At 34.8% G+C, this 21,732-nt stretch overlaps 1 protein-coding gene across 4 annotated transcripts in view; it reads right to left on the bottom strand.

Moving 5' to 3' along the window:
* The window catches only part of VPS13B (vacuolar protein sorting 13 homolog B), a 454,216-nt gene that overhangs the window by 255,516 nt on the left and 176,968 nt on the right, over nucleotides 1-21,732 (bottom strand). For all 4 annotated transcript variants that reach the window (XM_087825303.1, XM_087825300.1, XM_087825302.1 and 1 more), the window contains exons 22-24: nucleotides 21,236-21,363; nucleotides 12,485-12,719; nucleotides 599-819 (exon numbers count right to left, since the gene is read on the bottom strand). In XM_087825303.1, coding sequence (XP_087681429.1) covers nucleotides 599-819; nucleotides 12,485-12,719; nucleotides 21,236-21,363 — 584 coding nt within the window. The remainder of the gene's footprint in view (nucleotides 1-598; nucleotides 820-12,484; nucleotides 12,720-21,235; nucleotides 21,364-21,732) is intronic.

The following is a 21,732-nucleotide window of genomic DNA, read 5'->3' as shown; positions in this document are numbered from 1 at the left end:
CTACTCAACACTGATAATCTATGTAAAAAATATACTATAGTCTGCTTGAGGTCAAAGAAACAAGTATTAAATTCTATGCAATTAATAATTTGCACAAACCGAGGTGATTCAAATTCAAATCAAACTGTAAAACTGTAGAATACTACGTTTGGCCTACACCAACTGAAGTGCTATGAGAATAACAAAATGCCTTTATAAAACAGTAAACAGTGCTTTTAAAAAAATGTATTACATGTTGAGCAAAAGAAGTTCTGAATGATAATCTGAGTGAAAATTACATTTGATCACTTCAACAGACTCCTCCAGTCTGATGGTAAAGTCGTTCATCAGTGTTTAAAAACTTTACATCTGCAACTGATTTCATTCCATCAGCCAAAAGATGCATTTATGCTGCCACCATTACATTTTTAGAAGAGTTTAAATTACAAAACTTGAGAGAGCTTCAAAGCAATTCTTAATCTAACCATTCTGATCTTGATGGCCTTGTTAAAAATAATTTAGGATACTTAATAGAAGAAATACCCTGCAACAAAATGGATAACAATTGTTCTTAAATAACATTATTTTAAATTTCTTTTCATAAATCAAATGTACCAACCTGGGGGTTCGAGCATTTTATCTCAAGCGACTCTAGGTCAACATGGAGACAGACAACAAATGAATGTCTTGCATCAGGTGCTGTAGTGAGCAGTTTTTGAGATGTAACGGCTAGAGTAGAGGTACAACCCATAGGATCCACTAGGCAAAGTGTCACTTGTTTTCCAAAAAGGGTATATACGCTGAAATGATGCAAGCTGATAGTCCAAGGAAAAGCATCACCTGATAAAGAGGATGAAAGATGGTAGGGAAACACACATACAAAAATGTAGTTAATTGTCACTTGGTAGTTAGTTGTCTATTCTCTAAATCTGAATTATAAAACATTCAACAAAGCATCATTAAAAGCGAATATAGTATCCCAGAGAGTAATGTGCTAAACAATTTGCATGTTATGTTGTTACCTTCTAAAATTGTTTATATTTGTATTTATTATAACATACTACTATATCAATAACTACATACATTATAAAACACAGAGAAACAGAAATGAAGGAAATGAGATAAAAATATAAATAGAAGTTCTAACTTCCTCTTCCTTTATCCTAGTGGGTTGTACTGTGTAACTACTGCGGATGTAATGCACTATACCTTAAAGACCACAGAGAGTGTGTTAAATTAGGAACATGCAATAATCTTTGCATGGGTTGAAGGTGATCACAGAATCATGCAAATGCTTACCTAAAATACAGACTCTGGGTTTCTCCTTCAGATCTACTTAATCAGAATCTCTGATTACAATCTTTGGTGGTAAGACAGAAGATACATTTCTGTACCTTCCCTTGGTGATTCTCATGTATGATATTATTTTTATATAAAATACACTTGATAAAAATATAAACACTCATAAAGTTTAGGATTAAGAGCAAAATTCCTTTCTTTTATACTATTTTCTTTATCAGAGATTCATTAATATAAATTTGTAAGATAAGAATATCTTTTTATTGTAGCTATAGTAAAAGTACATTGTGAAATAACTCTTAAAAGTATACTCAGATTCAAATATCTATCAACATTTATTACTGGGATGCCAATTTGATGAAAAATATGTTCCTTACAACTTGTATTTTTGACTTTGTAATTCTATTAGTACCTGTCAGTATAGGCTGAATAGTACAGACTTCTTGTTAAGTAAGTAGCTCAATTATTTGAAAACAAATGAAAATATTTATTTACTTTCTAATTAGAGAAGTATTAGTACCTTACTGAAGATAATTTAGAAAATATAATACATAAAAGATAAAAATCAAAACCAGTCACAATCCACCATTCACAATGTCACTCCCAATAATAAGTACTATTAACACTGTTATATTTCCTTAAAGTCTTTTTCCTCCCTATATTGCTGAACATGCCAACACAGATTAGAACCAGGATCACACAGTACCTTTAGTTTTGTGTTATTTTTCAGTGACACACACAAAAGAAACCAACAAAATTTAAGTTATTTACTAAGTGGATCATACTATAAATGTATATATTAAAGAAATCTAAATATGCATTTGTGTCATGAAAGGTGATACTCTGAATGCTACAAGGTAGGTTCTCATAAATTTGAACATTCAAAATGTCTTGACTAAATATAGCTAATAAAATTAAAATCAGAAACTTTGAACTTGAGACTTGGATAATCTAGCTACATAGTAGTCCACAATAACTTGAATGGAAACGAGAACTGCATGATAATATGTGGTCAGCACTGTGGTAATCTGCCTCTTTTAAGACTTAAAATATTTTGCCCCCAAGAAGTAACAACAAACTTTAAATTATCTGTAACTAATTCTAAAATTATTTAAAAACCTATACAAAGTTCCATGCTATTTACAAAATAAAGGCTTTGTCAAATTTGCCTTAAAATATTTTGGAAAGATTTGAGGTTACACATTTTAAAACTGGTAGTGAGCTATATATAGTTTTCAAATGTTATGTGATCCAAGAAATGCTAACTGGTGGAACAACTCTGCCTCAGGGGTCAGCTCCTGCACAGTGACTCATACACAGTGACTGACAGTTATCCTTTTAGTTAGCCAGCCTGAAGGGTTAACAACTCCACCGCAAAAGGGCCAACAGCACTCAAGACTCAACTACAACAGGAGGGTGCACATAACCCACTAGAAACATTTCCTGGAGCACCAAGCTCAGGTAGTCTGGAAGATTGTGTCACTGAGCTCAACAAGACACCTACATCATAGCCATCAAAACACATTTGGGAGTCATAGCATATCTACCTAACACAAAGAGACAAAGCAGGGAGACAAATAAATATGCAAGAGAAAGAACAAGAGAAATCCTAAGGAGAATGAAATGATATGGAAGTAACCAAGATACAAGATGCAAAGTTTAGAACAATGGTTTAAAGATGCTCAAGGATTTTAGGAGAAGGAAGGATAATCTCAGTGAGAATTTAAACAAAGAGATGGTAAGCATTAAAAAGGAAAGGGAAGCCATAAAAAAGAACCAAGTCAGAAATGAAAAATATAATATCTGAAAGGTGGAAGACAACAGAAGGAATCAACAGCAGGCTAGATGAATTAGTGGATCAAATTAGTGGTTTAGAGAACAAGATAGCAATAAGCACCTAAGCAGAGCATCAAAAAGAAAGGAAAATTTTTAAAAATGAGGAAAGTCTAAGGGACCCCCTAGAACAACATCAAGTGTATCAACATCTGCACTATAGGGGTACCAGAAGGAGAAAAAAGTGAGCAAGGGATAGAGAGCCTGTTTGAAGAAATAATGGCTGAAAACGTCCCTAACCAGGTTAAGGAAAAAGACAAACAACTGCAGAAAGCACAGTGAATCCCAATCAAGATGAAGCCAAAGAGGCCCACACCAAGACACATCATAATTAAAATAGCGAAGGTTAAAGACAAAGAAAAAATTTTAAAAGAAGCAAGAGAGAGACAGTTAGTTACCTACAAGAGAGCTCCCATAAAGTTGTCGGATGATTTCACAACAGAAACACTTCAGGCCAGAAGGGATTGGCATGAAATATTCAAAGTGATGAAAAGCAAGGACTTACGACCAAGACTATTCTATCCAGCAAGGCTATCTTTCAAAATTGAAAGCAAAATAAACAGCTTCACAGACAAAAAAAAAAATTGAAGGAGTTCATTACCATCAAACCAGAAGTACAAGAAATGATAAAGAGCATGCTTTAAGAAGCAGAAGAGCCCAGCCGATGCTCAGCAGTTGAGCATCAACCTAGGATCCAGGAGATCGGGGTTCGATTCCCAGTCAGGGCACAGGCCTGGGTTGCAGGCTAGGCAGTCAATCAATGACTCTCTCATCATTGATGTTTTTATCTCTCTCTCTCTTCCCCTCCTTTCCTCTCTCTGAAATCAATAAAAATGTTTTTAAAAAAAAAAAAAGCAGAAGAAATAGAAAATGATAGGAACATAGGTATACAAAATAAAATGGCAATAAATAAGTACCTATCAATAATAACCTTAGCCCTGGCTGGATGGCTCAGCTGGTTGGAGCATCATCCCATACACCAAAAGGTTTCGGATTCAATAGCCAGTAAAGGCATGCACAGGAGGCAACCCCCTGATGTTTCTCTCTCACATTGATGTGTGTGTCTCTCTCTCTCTGTCTCCCTTTCTCTCTCTCAGAAAGATAGTCAATCTAAACATATCCTAGGGTGAGGATTAAAAAAAATTAAAATAATAATAACCTTAAATGTTAACAGATTAAATGTTCCAATCAAAAGACTTAGGGTAGCAGAATGGATAAGAAAATCTCTCTCTCTCTCTCTCTCTCTCTCTCTCTCTCACACACACACACACACACGCTGTCTGCAAGAGACCCACCTGAGATCAAAAGATACTCAAAGACTGAAAGTAAAGGAATGGATAAAAATGTTCCATGCAAATGGAAATGAGAAACAAGCTGAGGTAGCAATCCTTTACCAGACAAAATACACTTCAAAATAAAGGCTGTAACAAGGGACAAAGTCACTACATAATATTAAAGTGATTGATCCAACAAGATTATATAACCCTTGTAAACATGTATGCACCCAACAGAGAAGTATCTAAATATATAAAGAAAATCTTGGTGGACATTTAGAGAAAGATTGACAGTAATACAGTCATAGTAGCAGGAGATTTTAACACCTCGCTGTCATCAAGTATAGATCTTCCAGACAAAAAATATCAACAAAAAATATCAAAATATCAACAATATAAACAACTTTAAATGACACATTAGATCGGATGAATTTAATTGATATTTACAGAACATTTCATCCCTAAGAAGGAGAACAGACGTTCTTCTCAAGTGCACACTGGGTCATTCTCAAGGATAGATCACGTTAGGACATAAAATAAGTCTTAATAAATTCAAGAAGACTGAAATCATATCAAGCATATTCTCTGACCACAATAGTATGAAACTAGAAATCAATTACAGTAAGAAACTGAAAAACATTCAAACATGAAGGCAAAATAACATGTTACTAAACAATGAATGAATGGGTTAACAGTAATACCCAGGAAGAAATCAAAAGTTACCTGGAGACAAATGAAAATGAACAGACAACAACCTAAAATGTATGGCACACAGCAAAAGCAGTCTTGAGAGGGAAGATCATAGCATTACAGTCCTACCTCAAGCAACAAGAAAAATTTGAATTAAACAATCTAAGCCTACACCTAAAAGAACTAGAAAAAGAACAACAACAGAAAAGCCCAGAGTAAGTAGAAGCAAGGAAATAATAAAGGTTACAGTGGAAATAAATGACACAGAGACTTAAAGAAACAACAAAACAAAACAAAACAATGAAACCAAGAGCTGGTTCTTTGAAAAGATAAACAAGATTTACAAACCTGTAACCAGACTCATTTTATAAACAGACACCACAGACATACAAAGGATAGTAAGAAAATACTAATGAACAACTATATGCCAACAAATTAGACAACCTGGGTGAAATGGACAAATTTCTAGAAACATACAACTTCCAAAACTCAATCAGGAAGCATCAGAAAATTTGAATAGAGCAATCACAACTAATGAAATCGAAGTAGTAATCAAAAACCTGCCAGCAAATGTAAGTCCTGGACTAGATGTCTTCACAGGAGAATCTTACCTTACATTCACAGAAGAACTGACACCTATCCTTCTCAAACAATTCCAAAAACTTCCAGAGGAGGGAAGACTTGCAAGTTCATTTTACAAAGCCAGCATTATCCTAATTCTAAAACCAGGCAAAGACACTACAAAGAAAGAAAATTAGAGGCCAATATCCCTGATGAACATAGATGCTAAAATCTTCAACAAAATTTTAGCAAACCAGATCCAATAATACTGTACATTAAAAAGGTCATATACCATGGTACAGTAGAATTTATTCTGAGGATGCTAGGTTGGTACAGTATCTGCAAATCAATAAATGTGATATATATATATATATATATACACACACATATATACAACACATAGATATAGACAACAGTAAAAGTGAAGGCCAGAGGGAAAGGGGGTTGAGGATAGAGAGGTATGAGCAAAGAGGAGATAACTGGGGAAAGAAAGAGACTTTGCTTCGACGATGGACACACGATAGTGTGCAGATGATAATTTGTTGTGTTGTACACTTGAAACCTGTGTGGTTTTGTGAACAAATGTCACCCCAGTAAATTCAATAAAAAATAAAATAAAATAAACTCAATTTCCCCCTTCAGAAACCAGAAAATGTAAGATGAAAGCAAAACAAATCAAGTAGAAAAAAGGAACAAGAAAGATTAGAACAGAAATCAATGAAACAGAAAACAGAAAAATGGGGAAAAAAACAGTGAAACTAAAAGCTGGTTCTATGAATGGATTAGCAACCTGACAACCTTCAGAGACAGAAAAGGAGAGAATCCATAGGTTACCAAAATCAGAAATAAAAGAAGAGATATTATTTCAACCCTATAAAAATTTAAAAGAATTTGGAAGCAGTATTATGAACAACTCTACATGTCCCAATAAGTTAGACAACTTAGATGGATGAACAACTTTAAATTAAGTTGGCATTATTACCGGGGAGATATTGTTAAAGGGTACAAACTTGCAACTAGAAGATGAATGTGTTCTGGTGATCTAAAGCACACATAGTGATTACAGTCAACAACATTATATTATATATGCCAAAGTTGCTAAGAGACTAGGTCTTAAATGTTCTCACCACAGAAAAGAAATATAATTATGTGACTTGACAGAAGTGTTAGATAGTGCTACTGTGGTAATCATATTGTGATATACAAATGTATCAAATCAATGTTTTATAACTTAAATTTATACAATGTTATATGTTAATTACAACTCAATAAAAAAATTAATTTCCTTTAATGAGAATGTTACCTTGCTATGATTTTTAAAACACATTTTTAAGATGTTAAGACAATATAAATTACATTGTTTATTTTCAAAAGGTGATCAGCCAAAATATGACAGCATATTAGATCTGCCATATTGGTTTTTGTTTTAAAAATAAGTGTGTTGGGGGTAGAAAATGAAAAACTGATTAACAGAAAATAAGTAAGAGAAGGCCCCCTTTCCACATTTAAATGTCACAGAATCCATAGCTAAACAAATGACGGAGCAGGCTGGATGTGAGCTACTGGGAAGAGAATAACATCCATAGCGACACAATGATATTAACTCATTTAGGCAATTCAACAGCTTAATTTCTTTTGTAACACATATACAGTGGTTTTCAAGAGATTTATTTTAAAAACAACAACATCGAGAAGAAATCTGAAGGTCTTTTCTGAACTCCCTCTTTTCCCTAAGGAATCCCATTTACATATGGTTTAAAGATTAAAGTCAAAGACACTCAGTAAAACTGGAAAGAAACTATTACAGTAGATTATCATGATCTTTCAGGACAAGAGGAAATTATAATTATCAAACAGTGGTATTTTTAAAAATCTAAAATGGAACAATACATATAAACCACTAAAGTAAACCAGAATTACATGAAAAAAATAGTCCTCATGTTTTTCATAGGTGCGCAACAATTTTCAAATCAGCTTCTATTAAAACTCACTAAATCCAGTAACAGCAAAGTTTTAATTTATTTTTCATAAATGCTCAACGATTTTCACATCGGTTTCTATTAAAATTCACTAAATCCAACAACAGCAAAGTTTTAATTTATAAATGATCTCAATATTCCATTTGTCAAAATATTTTATTAAAGTCGCAGGCAAATCTTTCAAAGAAGAAAAAACAAACCTCTGCTAGGCACAGTGTAGAAACCCATCTGCTCAGAGGTGTGAGCTGGATGCAGCAAATTACATCTGCAAGCCTTACTGCAAGTGCTCCCTAATGAAATTCAAGATGTTGATTTTGACCGAAACACTCTACACAGATGGAATCTGGCTATATTAGAGTATATTAGAGATAATCTCTCCCTTCCCATGGCAATTGAAATCAGATGACACATTTCAACACACAGTCCCTCATTTTGAACTTTAGAAGTCCAAGTTCGGTATAGAATGAGCCTCAAATCTATGAGAACTCATCTTGCTTATCCAATTGACCACCTTTGTAATGGTGGGTTATTTTTTTCAAATCACAATGACTAGAAATTCTTTCCATTGCTTATAACTGAAGACAAGTTAAAAGCTGGCCTTTTCATTTTTTTCTCCTCTAGTAACCAAGAGTTTGCTAAATGTGCTATTTACTGAGTAGCACGTTCTATGACTATTTAGTGAGCTCCTATTTTGTGTCATTCATTGTGACAGATGTTAGAAATAGAACAGTGAACAACACAGATATATTTCCTGCCCTTTTCACCTTACTAGGAGATGCAGAAGGTGAACAAAAATTACTCAGGTAAGGGTAGTAAAGGTGACGAGTCAGGTACAATAAGAGCAGAGAAAAGCAGGACTTGACAAGTGAAATAGCCTGAACCTGAAGGACAAGAGGAAGGTCACCTGGAGAAAGGATCACCGAGGAGGGCACATTTGTAGCGCACAGGACAGATTTGCACTTGTTGAAAGACCACAGAAAAGACTCCAGGAGGCGGTAGGTGGGCAACTGGCAGCAGTGGGTGATGAAAAGTCAGCTTAGGTGGAGGGGCAGGGCCAACCGACACAGGACCTTGTTGGTCAAGTTAAGGATTTAAAATTTACCCCAATCGCTTCTCGGCCTTTTGGCTAAGATCAAGTGTAAAATTTACCCCAAAATTCATGGGAAGCCATGAAGGGGATTTCAGGTAGAAATAACTAAAATATATGACAAAGGGACAGGAATTTGAATTTCCTTTGGTCAGGAGATCAAAAAGAGAAAGAGCCAGAAAGAGAAACCTCTTGTGGCAAAGTTGCTAAGAATTCTACATTTTAAAAGCGTCTAAAAGAGACTAATAGAGGCTTAAAAACTGTTTGATAGGGGTGTACCAGTACCACTATGCCTTATAGGAAACTTTCAGTAAACTCTATCTTTAATGCTTAATGTAAGTGAATATACAAGGGAACCAAACGAAGTGAAGAGTTGATTTCTGTTTCAGAGACGGGGTTCCATGTTGGTTCTCGGACACAGCAGCTGAAGATACCAGGAAAGAATAACGTGTCTGGAAAATAGCAGACTTGGAAGCCAGGCCATGGAGTTCAGAAATCGTACTGAGACATTAAAAACAACGACAGCTTTTACTGAGCATTTGTCATGAGAGAGATACTTTTTAAAGTGCTCATACATTATTTGATTTAAGCCTCACAACCTTTTCACAAAGATACTAAATTTGTTTATTGCACCATTCCTGTCAATAGCCTGTAAAATATGGAGAGAGCAGGTACCATGTATATCTGATTTAGACATACATGGGTCTGCCATATGGTAGGTGCTCAATAAATACTGGATGAATAAATGAGTCTGATACAGAGGAAGATGAGGAATCAGAAAGAAGCTAGAAAAGGGAGCAATAAAGGGAAGAGAGACGGATGATGAAAAGCCAGCCTAGGTTTTAGGAATATAAAAAAAAAAGATTTCCTCAAAATGCTGGGCCAAGCAACTCCCTCATCAATAAAGCTGAACATTATGTCAAGGTTTACTGAAGTCAAGTTTATGTCCCTTATGGATGTGTCAGAATATAGAGAAAGCTTTAAGACATGAATAAAATGGTCCCATTTTACTTTTGTTCTGGTTGAGTTTTAATTATCATATTGAATCAAAGATGACACAAATAAATGGAAATATATTCTATGCTTATGGATTAGAAAAGTATTTTTAAGATGTCCATACTATCCAAAGCAATCTATATATTCAATGCAATGCAATTTCTATCAAAAACATAATGGCGTTTTTCTCAGAAATATAATTAGCAATCCTAAAATATATATAGAACCACAAAAGAACACAAACAGCCAAAGCAACCTTGAGAAAGAAACACAAACCTAGATGTATCACACTTCCTGATTTTAAACTATATTACAAAGCTGTAGAAATCAAAACAGCATATGGTGTTGGCATAAAAACAACACAGAGATCAATGGAATAGAACCGAGAGTAAAGAAATAAACCCATGGTCATGGCTGGATAGCTCCATAGGTTAGAGTGTCACCTTGATATGCCAAGGTTGCTGGTTTGATTCCTGATCAGGGCACATACAAGAATCAACCAATGAATGCATAAGCAGGTGCAAAAATGAATCAATGTTTCTCTCTCTCTCAAATCTATAAAAAAAATTTTTTAAAAAAACAGGAAATAAAATCATGTATATATGGCTAATTAATTTATGACAAAGGAGCCAAGAACATTGAATGGGGGAAAATAGTCTCTTCAATAAGTGGTGCTGGGAAAATTCAACAGTCACATGCAAAGGATGGACACTAGATCCCTAACTTACTCTATAAAAAAAATCAACTTAAAGTAGATTAAAGACTTAAATATTTAAGACTCCTACAAGAAAACATAGGGGGTAGGCTTCTTGACATTGGTCTTGGCAATGATATTTTGGATTTGACACCACAAGAAAAAGCAACAAAAGCATCATAATCATAATAGCCAAAAAGTGGAAACAGTGTAAATGCCTATCCGCTGATGGATGGATAAAGAAAATGTGGAGTATCCATAAAACAAAGACTGGCACCTGCCATGACACGAACCAACCTGGAAAATAGTATGTAAGTAGAAGCCTGCCACAGAAGACCACATACTGTGCGATTCCATTCACATGATATGTCTTGAATAAGCAAATTTATAGCTACAGAAAGATTAGTGTTGTCAGGGGCTGAGGGAAGGAGGACTGAAGAGTAACTGCTAATAATATACCAATTCATTTATGGAGTGATGAGGCCAGATCATTCTAAAATTTGATAGTGGTGATGGTTGCATAAAACTAAATATACTAAAAATCATGTACAAAATATAACAAAAATCACTTCATTGTATATTTTAAAAGGAATACTTTACAATATGCAAGTTAGATCTTTAAAAGTTGTTATATACATATCAGGGAGTTTCAACCAAAAAAAAAAAAAATCAAGGGACACATCATTTTAACCTTACAAAAATTATTCCAGAGTTAAAAGGAAAGAAAGAAGGAGCACTCCCTCACTCATTGTATGAGGCCAGCATATCCTTGGTATGATATACAACAGCTGTCATGATAGTAAAGAATTTCCTTCCTATAACCAAAAGCAAATGGCAAAATGGATATGACCAATATACTAGAGAAATGATCCTTGCATCAAGACAAAGGTCGCATAAGAAAAACTTTAAAGAACTTCCTTCTAACTCTAGAATTCTATAACTTTATGATAATGGCATTCATATTTAATCATCTCAGACATCAACATCAATTTCTGGCAGTAAAATTGTGCTTAATTCTGACTAATCTGAGAAAATTAGATTTCAATGAAAATTTCAATACAGAGAAAAGGTGAGAGAAATCAACATCAAGTCACAGTCAAAACTGCAGAGACTGTATCTGCTTTTCAGTAACATTATGTATAGTAATCTTTCTGATATCAGGATTCATACACTTACATCCTAATAATATGAACAAGGTGTTGGCCTATTTAGCACTGTCAAAAATTTAAACATTGTTATTAAAATATAGATTCACATTATTTACTTTGAGACTTAAAACTTGCCCAGGTTCACACACTGTTTGAGATAAATATGTCAAAGTTCAAAAGGGTATGAATTTTCAACTGAAAACACTGCAGTATCAGAAATCAAATATTTATTAAAGAAAGAGTCATGGCTGCAGTCATCACGCAATTACTTACTTTACCTAAGTAAATGAGAAATCTAGAAATACATTATGCTTTATAGAAATAATATATCCATTTGATTATGTATATAGCATAGCCATTCATAAGTGAAGTGGCTTAAATTAGATAGCAGACTGACAGCCTCGGGGTGGGGAGAATGGGGGCAGGGAGGGATAGAGCACCAAAGGAAAAAGAAAAGAGAAAGAACTCATGGGCATGGGGGAGGGGGAGAGTCAGGTAGAAAAGACTATAGGAGGGATGAATGGCGATGGGAAAAAATAAAAAAATAAAATAAAGAAGTCAGATCAACCTATTCAACAGTCTTAGTGCAGCCTAATACATACATCTAAAACCAACTTTCTTCTCAAGTTAATTTTATCAGTTTAGCATCTTAATGACTCTACTATACTGTATATACTCTTTTGTACATAGACTCCATTTATATACATAAATATAGAATATGATTGAAAGGTGTGGATGTCGATAAACAGCATCACTTAGTTATGTTCATTTACTTTGCAAATGTTTCTTTTTGGATCACTTTGTAAGATTCCTTAGTTTACTTTCATGTAGATCTTTCAATGAGAAGACTGATTTACATATGCACTAGCATATTTTTTAAAAAGCAAAATTAAAAATATCAATATAAAATATAATAACCATAAAAAGAATTTCTTTAAATGTACCTTCTTCAAGGATGGGCCTCGGGATGACGAATGGAATCTCCTGCAAAGGTTCCATGTACTTGTGGCCAGCACTCATAATCTTTATTTGAGGCAGGCAGAGCACGAGGGTGCCTGGCATGCTGGTTTGTCCATGGTACCAGCTTCTTACTGTTCCAGGAATGTCACCAGATACGATCGTACTTGGGGAAGGCAGGCTATCGTTTGGAATGAACACGCAACAAGACTGTACTTCAAGCTAGAAGAGAGAAGTAGAATTTAAATATTTGGATCAGACTAAACGTTGGAGTAAACAGACCCTCGAACACTATCTTTACCAGAATAAACAGGCAAGCAAATAAAAAAGAAAATGCCCCATGCTTAAAGGATTTGCTGTTTGCTATAAATTTCATCAAGAGCACACAATGACAGGAGAGGGAAACGTATCTGCCTTTCCACAGTTCTCTCCAAGAAACATAACTGACTTAGAAAATGTGCTGGCAGAAAAGGGGAGAAAACCCTCCTCCTTTTGCCATTCATTAGGTTTTGTTAACACCAGCTAAGTCCTTAGAACTGACTAGCATTTTATTGCTCCTACTTTAAAAAAATAAGTCAGTCAGAGAAAGACAAGTACCATATAATTTCACTCGTATGTGGAATCTAATGAACAAAATAAACTAACAAACAAAACAGAAACAGACTCACAGATAGGGAATAGATGGACAGCTGTCAGAGGGGAGGGCGGCTGCAGGGCTAGATGAAAAAGGGGAAGGGATTAGGCAAAAACAAACAAAACAAAAAACGCTTATAGACACAGGCAACAGAATGGAGATGACCAGAGGGAAGGGGAGACAGCAGGAGGCAGAAGAGGGTAAAGGGGGGACAAATGGTGGCAGAAGGAGACTTGACTCGAGGTCATGAACTCACAATACAATATACATTATGATGTATTATAGAATTGTCACCTGAAACCTAATATAAGTTTATTAACCAATGTCCCCCCAATAAATTCAATAAAAATAAAATATACACATTTTAAAACCCACAAAAAAGCCCACAAACTGTTATTTCTATGTGAATTTGGTCCTTCCTTTTTTACTTTACAGATTAAAATATAAGAAAAAAAATGTTTAAAATGTTCAGATTATATCTCTAGGCAAACATTAAAACTGAACAAGTTTATATGACATGCTTCCTCTTTTTATATACATGCATAGCAAGGCTCAAGTATATATCACATTTGTTAAATATAAACAGATACATGGTAATGAAGAAAATTCAGAAGACTTAAAAATTAGCATATTCCTATTATCATACTTCAAATTATTACCTCAGCTGTGATTTCACGTGACGTTCTCGCACATCCCTACTGCTAGTGTAGTTACTGAGGTCGCTAGGCCCTCAGAGTGAAAAGACTGAGCAAGTGCAAATCAAAGCTTGCCTTCATCTCATCATGAGTTCTTCATTCAAAAGAAAGTAGGTTAAAGTCTACAAGTCTTAATTGGTTGTTACAAAGTAATACTCTGTACCTGGTTAGTAAATTACTCAGACAGACTAGCATACATGAATTATTTTTCAAATGAAAAATATGACCAGTTAGTTTTCTATAAAGTATCTGGCATACTGAGGTATTGTTTGGAAGTATGATAGAAAATAAAATTTGTTTCCCTGATAAATGCTTGGATATGCTAGCAAATTGTATTAGCAAAGACACTATGTTTTATAAGCAATAACTAAGAATACAGTAACATCACTTCTCTTGGGGCCAATATATTCCTTAGCTTGAGCATAACAATATGTAACAGGTCTGGGATTCCTTGATACAGTAAGTAATTGACCAGCCTTATAAATAAGTGAAGTTAACTCATCTTTGCTTCAACAGTTCTGTGCATGAACAAACTGAGGAATTCGGTGAAGAAAACTCTTAAGTAAAATTTTGCAAAAATAAATACATTGGTTCAAGGTGTATAAGCTCACTTTTTAGTTCTACAATTGTATCTTGCAGTTTAGATAATTTAACTGTGTACATGTTAAGTATTTAATTGATTTAAGATCACAACATATTTTCTGAAATAAAGTGTATCCTGTCTCAGATGTATTACATTTAATTTTTTAAATATTTAACATGTCATTATGGATGTTCAATTGCACAGATTAAAATGGCACAGTGAGAGCACATTCTCCTACATAAGTTATGGGTATAAGGTCAAACCATGAGGAATCAGTATTTAACACTTCATGTAAGTATTAATGCTATGTTAAAAATGCTTTCAATAATGTGAGGCATTTAGTTTAATATGCCACCATATACAAATACATACACATAAATCCTGAGAAACAAATTTAAATTGTGACTAAGTTTCCAAAATCATTATATTCCAAAATTCCACTAATTAAGAAATAAGTTATTTCATCAAATTTAAACAACCTGAGCAATGCATATAGAATCAACAGTGTACTCCCATAGGATACATAACAGCTTTAAAAAATAAACTTTCTAAAATATATGTGGTGGAGATTTCTTTAATGATAAGAACCAAAACATACAAATAACCCAAACTGCTCAAATGTATAATTCTACATCTATTATATATATTAAAGCTATCACATAAATCTTTTTATACTTTTAAAATAACTGTTAAACTGTATGTCTAAAATTGTGGTTTTACTGTAAAATGCTGAATGATTTATGTACGTGAATAGAAATCTGCAGCAGTAAATTTTGCATTAATGTAAGGATCTGACAATCCAAGGGAAAGAAAATGAAGTAATCTGCCAGTAAGAAGTCCTCAAACCGGGGGTCAGATCGTGTTCATGGAAACCATCTGGTTGGGACCCTCTGAGCCACACCAAACACAAATGATCCTTTAAAAAAATATCCTATTCATTAATGCATCACAGCTGCACCGAGTGTTACTTCATTTTTCCATGGCAACATCCTTGCTGTTTCAAGGATCTTATTTCAGTTTTGGTAGCAACGTGTTCCTTCCCCAATATTGAACACATTCATGTGTTAAAGTGAAGGGATTACTACAAATTCTTGAAGGGGAATCACCTCTACTCTGATTCCTAGTAGGTCAAGGGCTACATATCTAAGTATTATACATTGAGGATAAACCAGTAAAGTAGAAATTATTCAGTATTCTTATTTTAATAAATAAGACAACTCTCATGCACTTTTTTCTGAAGTTCTAAGTTTATGTGGCACTTGAAAAGACATATACCATGAGTACCCCTATATGTAACGTTTGGTAAACTTAGATTTTTCTAATTTGTGTGCTCTACAGTGTGATACAACTAGTTAAAAAGAAGAGACTAAGGTAGGTTTCACTTACATATTAATCTATTTTATTTAGCCCACTTTAAATGCTCTGCATGTAAATCTCTAAATGTTATACCACATTCTCTGCTCTTTAAGTAATGTCCTAGCTCTTATTCCCAAATAACATGTTCTTTCTTTAAAAATTTAAACTTTAGTGATAATTATATTTTGCAAAATTTCTACAGAATTAAATGTTCTCTGTATGAACTTATTCTTCAGGAAACAGTTCAAATAAAAAACAAAAAATGAGAAAACATTTCAGGGTGTAATTTTGTTCACCTTTTCTTTTTTTATTCATGAATTTTTCTTTTACTCCTCATCTGAGGATTTTTTTTCCGTTGCTTTTCAGGGGCGGGAGAAGAGAAACACCGACGTGAAGGGCCGGGGACCGAGCCTACTACCGCGGTGCACGCCCCAACCTGAACAGAACCCAAGACCTCAGTCCTGGGGCCAGCGCTCTAACCACTGAGCAAACTGGCCAGGGCGTGAATTCTTTACTATTTATCATGAACTGATCTGGGAGTTGGGAACACAGAGACAAAGACATAGTCCCAGCACTCAAAAGCTTGAAACAAGAGGGTTTGAAAATACCTGTAGCCTTACGGAATTTTCACCGGAACACAAGCTCTGTGTCCGACTCTGCCTGATCTGTCCACTCCACAGTCTCAGTACAGACTACAATGCTTAGCATGTACCAGGGACGAAATAAATAATTATTAAATAAATGAACACAATTATTTTTGTTAGCAGCAGATACAGATGTTAATTAAAATAATTGTTTAATGCATGCTCATCATTTCATTCCACAGAGACAAGCTGGTAGGGTAATTTTTAAAAAAATTCTCACCTAAGAATATGTTTTTAATGATTTTTAGAGAGAGAGGAAGGGAGAGAGAAAGAGAGAGAAACACTGATGTGAGAGAGACGCAACGATCGGTTGCCTCACATTCACACCCTGAATGGGGATGACCTAGCAACCTAGGAAGGTGCCCTAACCGGGAATGGGACCCGCCACCTTTTGGTGCACAGGATGACGCTCCAACCAACTGAGCCACACCAGCCAGGGCTGGTAGGGTAATTTAAAAATGACTTGTCAACAGATGGGTTCAACTGTAGCCTGGGACCTTTGACAACTTATTTGTCCATGACTTCAGTCTTCACATCTGTAAATGGAGTGAAACCAGCATTGATATAAAGATGTAACATAATAACTGCCACCTAAATACTTGCTAAGTAAATAAAGTCAGTAAACATATACTAAATATCTACTACAAGCCAGATCCATAAAATATATTACGCCTCGGGAATTTACAGATGATGTTCACAGTCCTCTTGTTTTAAAATGCTGTTGCTTGTGGTTGAACTATGTTCACAGAGTCAACCAAAACATTCTATTTGTACTACAACAAATATACACAGTATTGCCCAAATTACAGTTTTCCTATTTTATAAATTCTCAGTACACTATGAAAATGCGTTGGGTATATTATATGTAGTAGAAATCTAAATATACCCATTTAGGGCATTAAATGCCCTGGTTGTCTTCTTTTCCAGAGTGTTATAAACCTCCATACTTCTGTCTATAAGTACTTGTCAGGGAAAGACATAAAGAGACTCCTAGATCTGTATTCTAGGACTTCCTCCTTCTAACAAACTACCATGCAACTGCTGTTACTTCCTCAATGTGTATAAATAAAAATATGATCCTGTGTGCAAAGTTTTAAGAATTACATGTAAAAAATTACTTTTACAATTAAGGTGATTAATTCTTGATCAGTCTAGCCTGAAATGTCTACTGTTATTTAATCCTGAAGCTAAGCCAGGAACCCAATGGACATGAGGGCATCGTGTGTATCATGCAGTATGACTGCAGCATCACTGGTCATCATCCATACGTAACTCCTGGGGAAACAATTATATTGGTCTACCTTAACTGGCCCATACCGTACTTGAGACACTTTGATACTCTAGCCAAAGTCATACAAAAAATGTGGGAAGGAGTTCCCTAAAGGAAAACTGAGCACGATTAGCAAAAGAAGGAGACAAGGATGATCAGTATGGGAAACAGAGTCCACTACACTCCACTGTACACTCAGAAGACCTCAGAAAGTACAAAACACACCCAGGAAATGACATGGGACAGCAACATTATCTTCAATGTAAAAACAGGAGAAAACTGAGCTTGGCAAACACCAAGGCAATGTTCTCCAGTGTTAGTAAATTCCAGGCCAGAGCATTTTGTCAACTGCATGTCACTACCAATTAGGTGCTTCTGAATAAAAAGGCAGTTTTTGCAGTTTAAAACACAAGACCTTTGCTAATCAGCAGATAGAGAAAGACTGCAACGAACAATTGAGTTTAGGTTAATCTATTGTGAAAAGGCCCCCAAACCAAGTTCATATTAAAAAAACAACTGTCTAGGATTCAACGAAGTACTATAAAATAACTGTGAAAGTTCCTTTTCCCACTGAAAAACGAATATTGTTTATGGCTTCATGCAATTTAAGTCTTTCTATCATAAATATAAAAGAACGTGGACTTAGAAAACATCAATTTTGGCTTCAAAATCAACTTTCCAGAAATTCTGATTCCAAACACATTTACTTGCTCAAACTTCCCCTAAAAGCATAATCCTCTGATGGCTTTAAGTTATGATGTTCTGTTTTATCTGATGACAGCTTTAGGGTTTTCTGTTTTATATTTTGGTTCATAAAACATTTTGGAAAATGGACACTACTCTAAAAAACTCAGAATTTTAGGGCCCATATTTTAATCATTTAATCAGAATCAAGTTTTATCTTCTAACTTTCCACAATACATTAAAACCTTGAGATGTCTATATATATATGTATAATATAGGTCCGGTACTAGAGTGAGGTAAGCAAGGTACCTAGATCATACTCTAGGTAACCTATACAAAGATATATCATTTAGTATTCTTGCAATTATATGTTTATGCCCAATAAGGTGAGTCAAAGGAGGAATATCAGACTAAACTGTACACTTAAAAATGGTTGAGATGGTAAGTTTTACGTTATGTGTATTTTACAATTAAAAATTAAAAAAAGAAAGAAGAAAAAATGAGGAACATCAGTATCTCTACTTATAACTAATCCGCAATGACATGTACGATTAGCTTCATTGCTGGTGATAAAGCTACGAGGGCACTATACCATTATAAAATAAACCGAATAAACAGAAGAACCCCACCCGAATGTTAGAACTGGAAATAACCAGAAATTATTTAATCTAACCATTGCATATTGCAGATAAGCAGAATAAAGCCCATAGTTAACATCCAGAATTTGATAACTGCTGACCACCGGCTCCCTGAAATTCTGCATCACCTTGGCTTCCACTGACTCTCCAACCTTTCCTACTACATTCTGATGACTCCCTTACACTTTCCTTCAAGGACACTTTCTTTTCTCTGACTACTTTAAAACTGGTATTCCCTGGGCCCACTGCTCTCTAAGCTTTACATACTTTTTTCTGAATGACCCATCCATCTGGTTTTAACCATCTGTATACACTTCCCACAATTATATCTCTACTGTGCATCTTTTCCTTAACCTCCAGATAGGAATATCCTACTGTCTAACGTAACACGATGATATGTAGTATTCATCAGTAAAAAACACTTATTTTACTGGTGATTTAAATAGAAACAGAATGTATTAAATCAGTGAAATTAGAAGAGCACATAACGGCATTATCTAGAAATACAAGAAATAAGAAAGAATACTTCTCAGGTGATTTTCTTGTGAACAAAGACTAGAGTAAGCTGAGAATACAAACTGAGTTTCACCAAACTGAGAGAGTATAACTGAAATGGAATTGCCAATTGCCATTCTCATTCCCATCAATAATGGGTCTCCCCTGAGATTAAAGATTTTATCATAATAAAAACTACATGTATTTAAGTGAATAAATATAAATAGCAACCAGGAGCAAAACCACAAATGGTCTAGTTAAGCTCTAACACGAAGCAGGGCATGGATAAGTGTTTACAGAAGGACTGAGCAATAAATATACGATGAAAGAGATTAAAAGGAGATAATGCTTTATTAGAGATTAAAGAGATTCACATTGAATATAAATGCTCAGCAGCATCTTAAGAGCGTTGTGTATTCTCTGCTTCTACAATCACAGACAACGTAAAAGTACTAAATGCTTCCTGCTTTCCTGCTGTCTCCTCTGTCCTATCTGATGCCACCAGGGCATCAAAGGGAACTCTAGGAGAACAGGGAGTCAGCACAAGGAGTTACTGGGACGATATTAATTACAAAAGGCCTCGTGCTGGCTGAGATTGGTGAGGCATAGCTGATGTCTGTGAAAAGTCATATTTCCTGCAAGGCAAGAGTTAAAACAACAAAAGCATGAGACAACACACTTCCTCTCTCCCTCCCTCCCACTCCTCTCTTACTATTCTTATAAGCAACATGCTCAGAAAAGAGAAGCCATAAAGGATTGCCAGTATCCGGGTTACTGGTTCTTGTATTACATAGAATTTCAAATAATCACATTCGCTAACTGATATTAGGCAACTGAAATTGTTTTTAGAAATGTTTCTAAAGTGTCTGAATAGGTAAGCTTTCATTATGGTGATCAGAATATAGATAGTTAGGCATAACATCTGCCTGTATTACCTTCCGTGCTGTCTGACAAATCACAAGTGCGACGGCCAGACCAGCACATGTGCGCTGCCTGGCGGCTTCGTGGGGGAAGCACGCAGGTAATGAGTAGGTCATCCCCCTTGCGCTTGTTCTGAATTGGAAAGCAACTGATTCTGCAGTTTTCCACGTCTTACACGTACGTGGAAAGTCCCAGTACTCAGGTATTACTGTCTGGCACTGTAAAATTCTATAAAGATGCCTTTGCTATCATCCTTTCACATCTTATTCAAAGACAAAAAAGTCTATACAAAAACTTAAAATGTGTAACTGTTGAGTTACTTTTACTTAACTCCTGTGAGATTTAATAAGCATTTAATTGTGCATTTTCATCAGGTAAAACATGATCTAATCAAATAAATAGTTAAAATTATAATTTTCATAATTAATTTATGACTAGAAAGGGAAAATAGTTTTATAACCCTTTATTCTAATTTAATACCATCTGTTTATCTCAATACTGAGGTAAGAATGTCATCTGTGCATTGAGCACTGAAATTCTTTCAAATAATGCTTGAAAGAAATAAAAAAGCAGAATGAATTAATTTCTTAATTCAAGGAACATCTCAAAATGTGCGTATTTTTACAGCTTTACCAGAGAGATCATGTAATAGGTGTTTTATAAAATTTTGTTTATACTATGCAAAGTGCACCAACAGTTTTCATCTAAATTAGGGAAACAGAATGGTTTACATAAGTGTTACCAGTGAGAACACTTTCACCAACGTTAAATGTGCTGAAAATTAAAAAGGGTCATAATGTTTGTAAGCGGCACCTCACCTGCAGCGTCAGCCTCTTGACAGCATTCCATACGGCTCCAACAAACTCTTTCATCCGCTCTTCCGGACTTCTACGGCCTTCAGTCACACTCAGCATGGCCTTCATAGGAGCTGACAAAGGTCTGGATTCTAAGTACAAGAACAGCTAGTTATTTCACAGAAATGTATCTTACAGTTACAGAAACATACAGGAAATATTTTCAAGGTTATTTCTTTCCTTGCTTAAAATTATAACTGTATGAGATTATAAAATATCATATTTGGTCATTTTATTTTATAAACTTACTGATACTTTTGCAACTATTAAAAAATAAGCAAAATGAATCTGTTAAAAGTCAGGAGGGTGTTGGTTACTCTTGTTGGGGACTGGTGACGGGAAGGTGGGTTTGTGGAGCAATGGTAGTTTTATTTATTGAATACTTGGATGTATTCACTTTGTAAAAATTAAGTTGTACCCTAAAAATCTGTCCATTTCTCAGTATAAAGTACACCAATAAA

Source organism: Miniopterus natalensis, chromosome 16, assembly GCF_054644295.1.
Source record: "Miniopterus natalensis isolate mMinNat1 chromosome 16, mMinNat1.hap1, whole genome shotgun sequence".
NCBI classification, from domain to species: domain Eukaryota; kingdom Metazoa; phylum Chordata; class Mammalia; order Chiroptera; family Miniopteridae; genus Miniopterus; species Miniopterus natalensis.
This window is presented reverse-complemented; position numbering and strand designations above follow the sequence as displayed.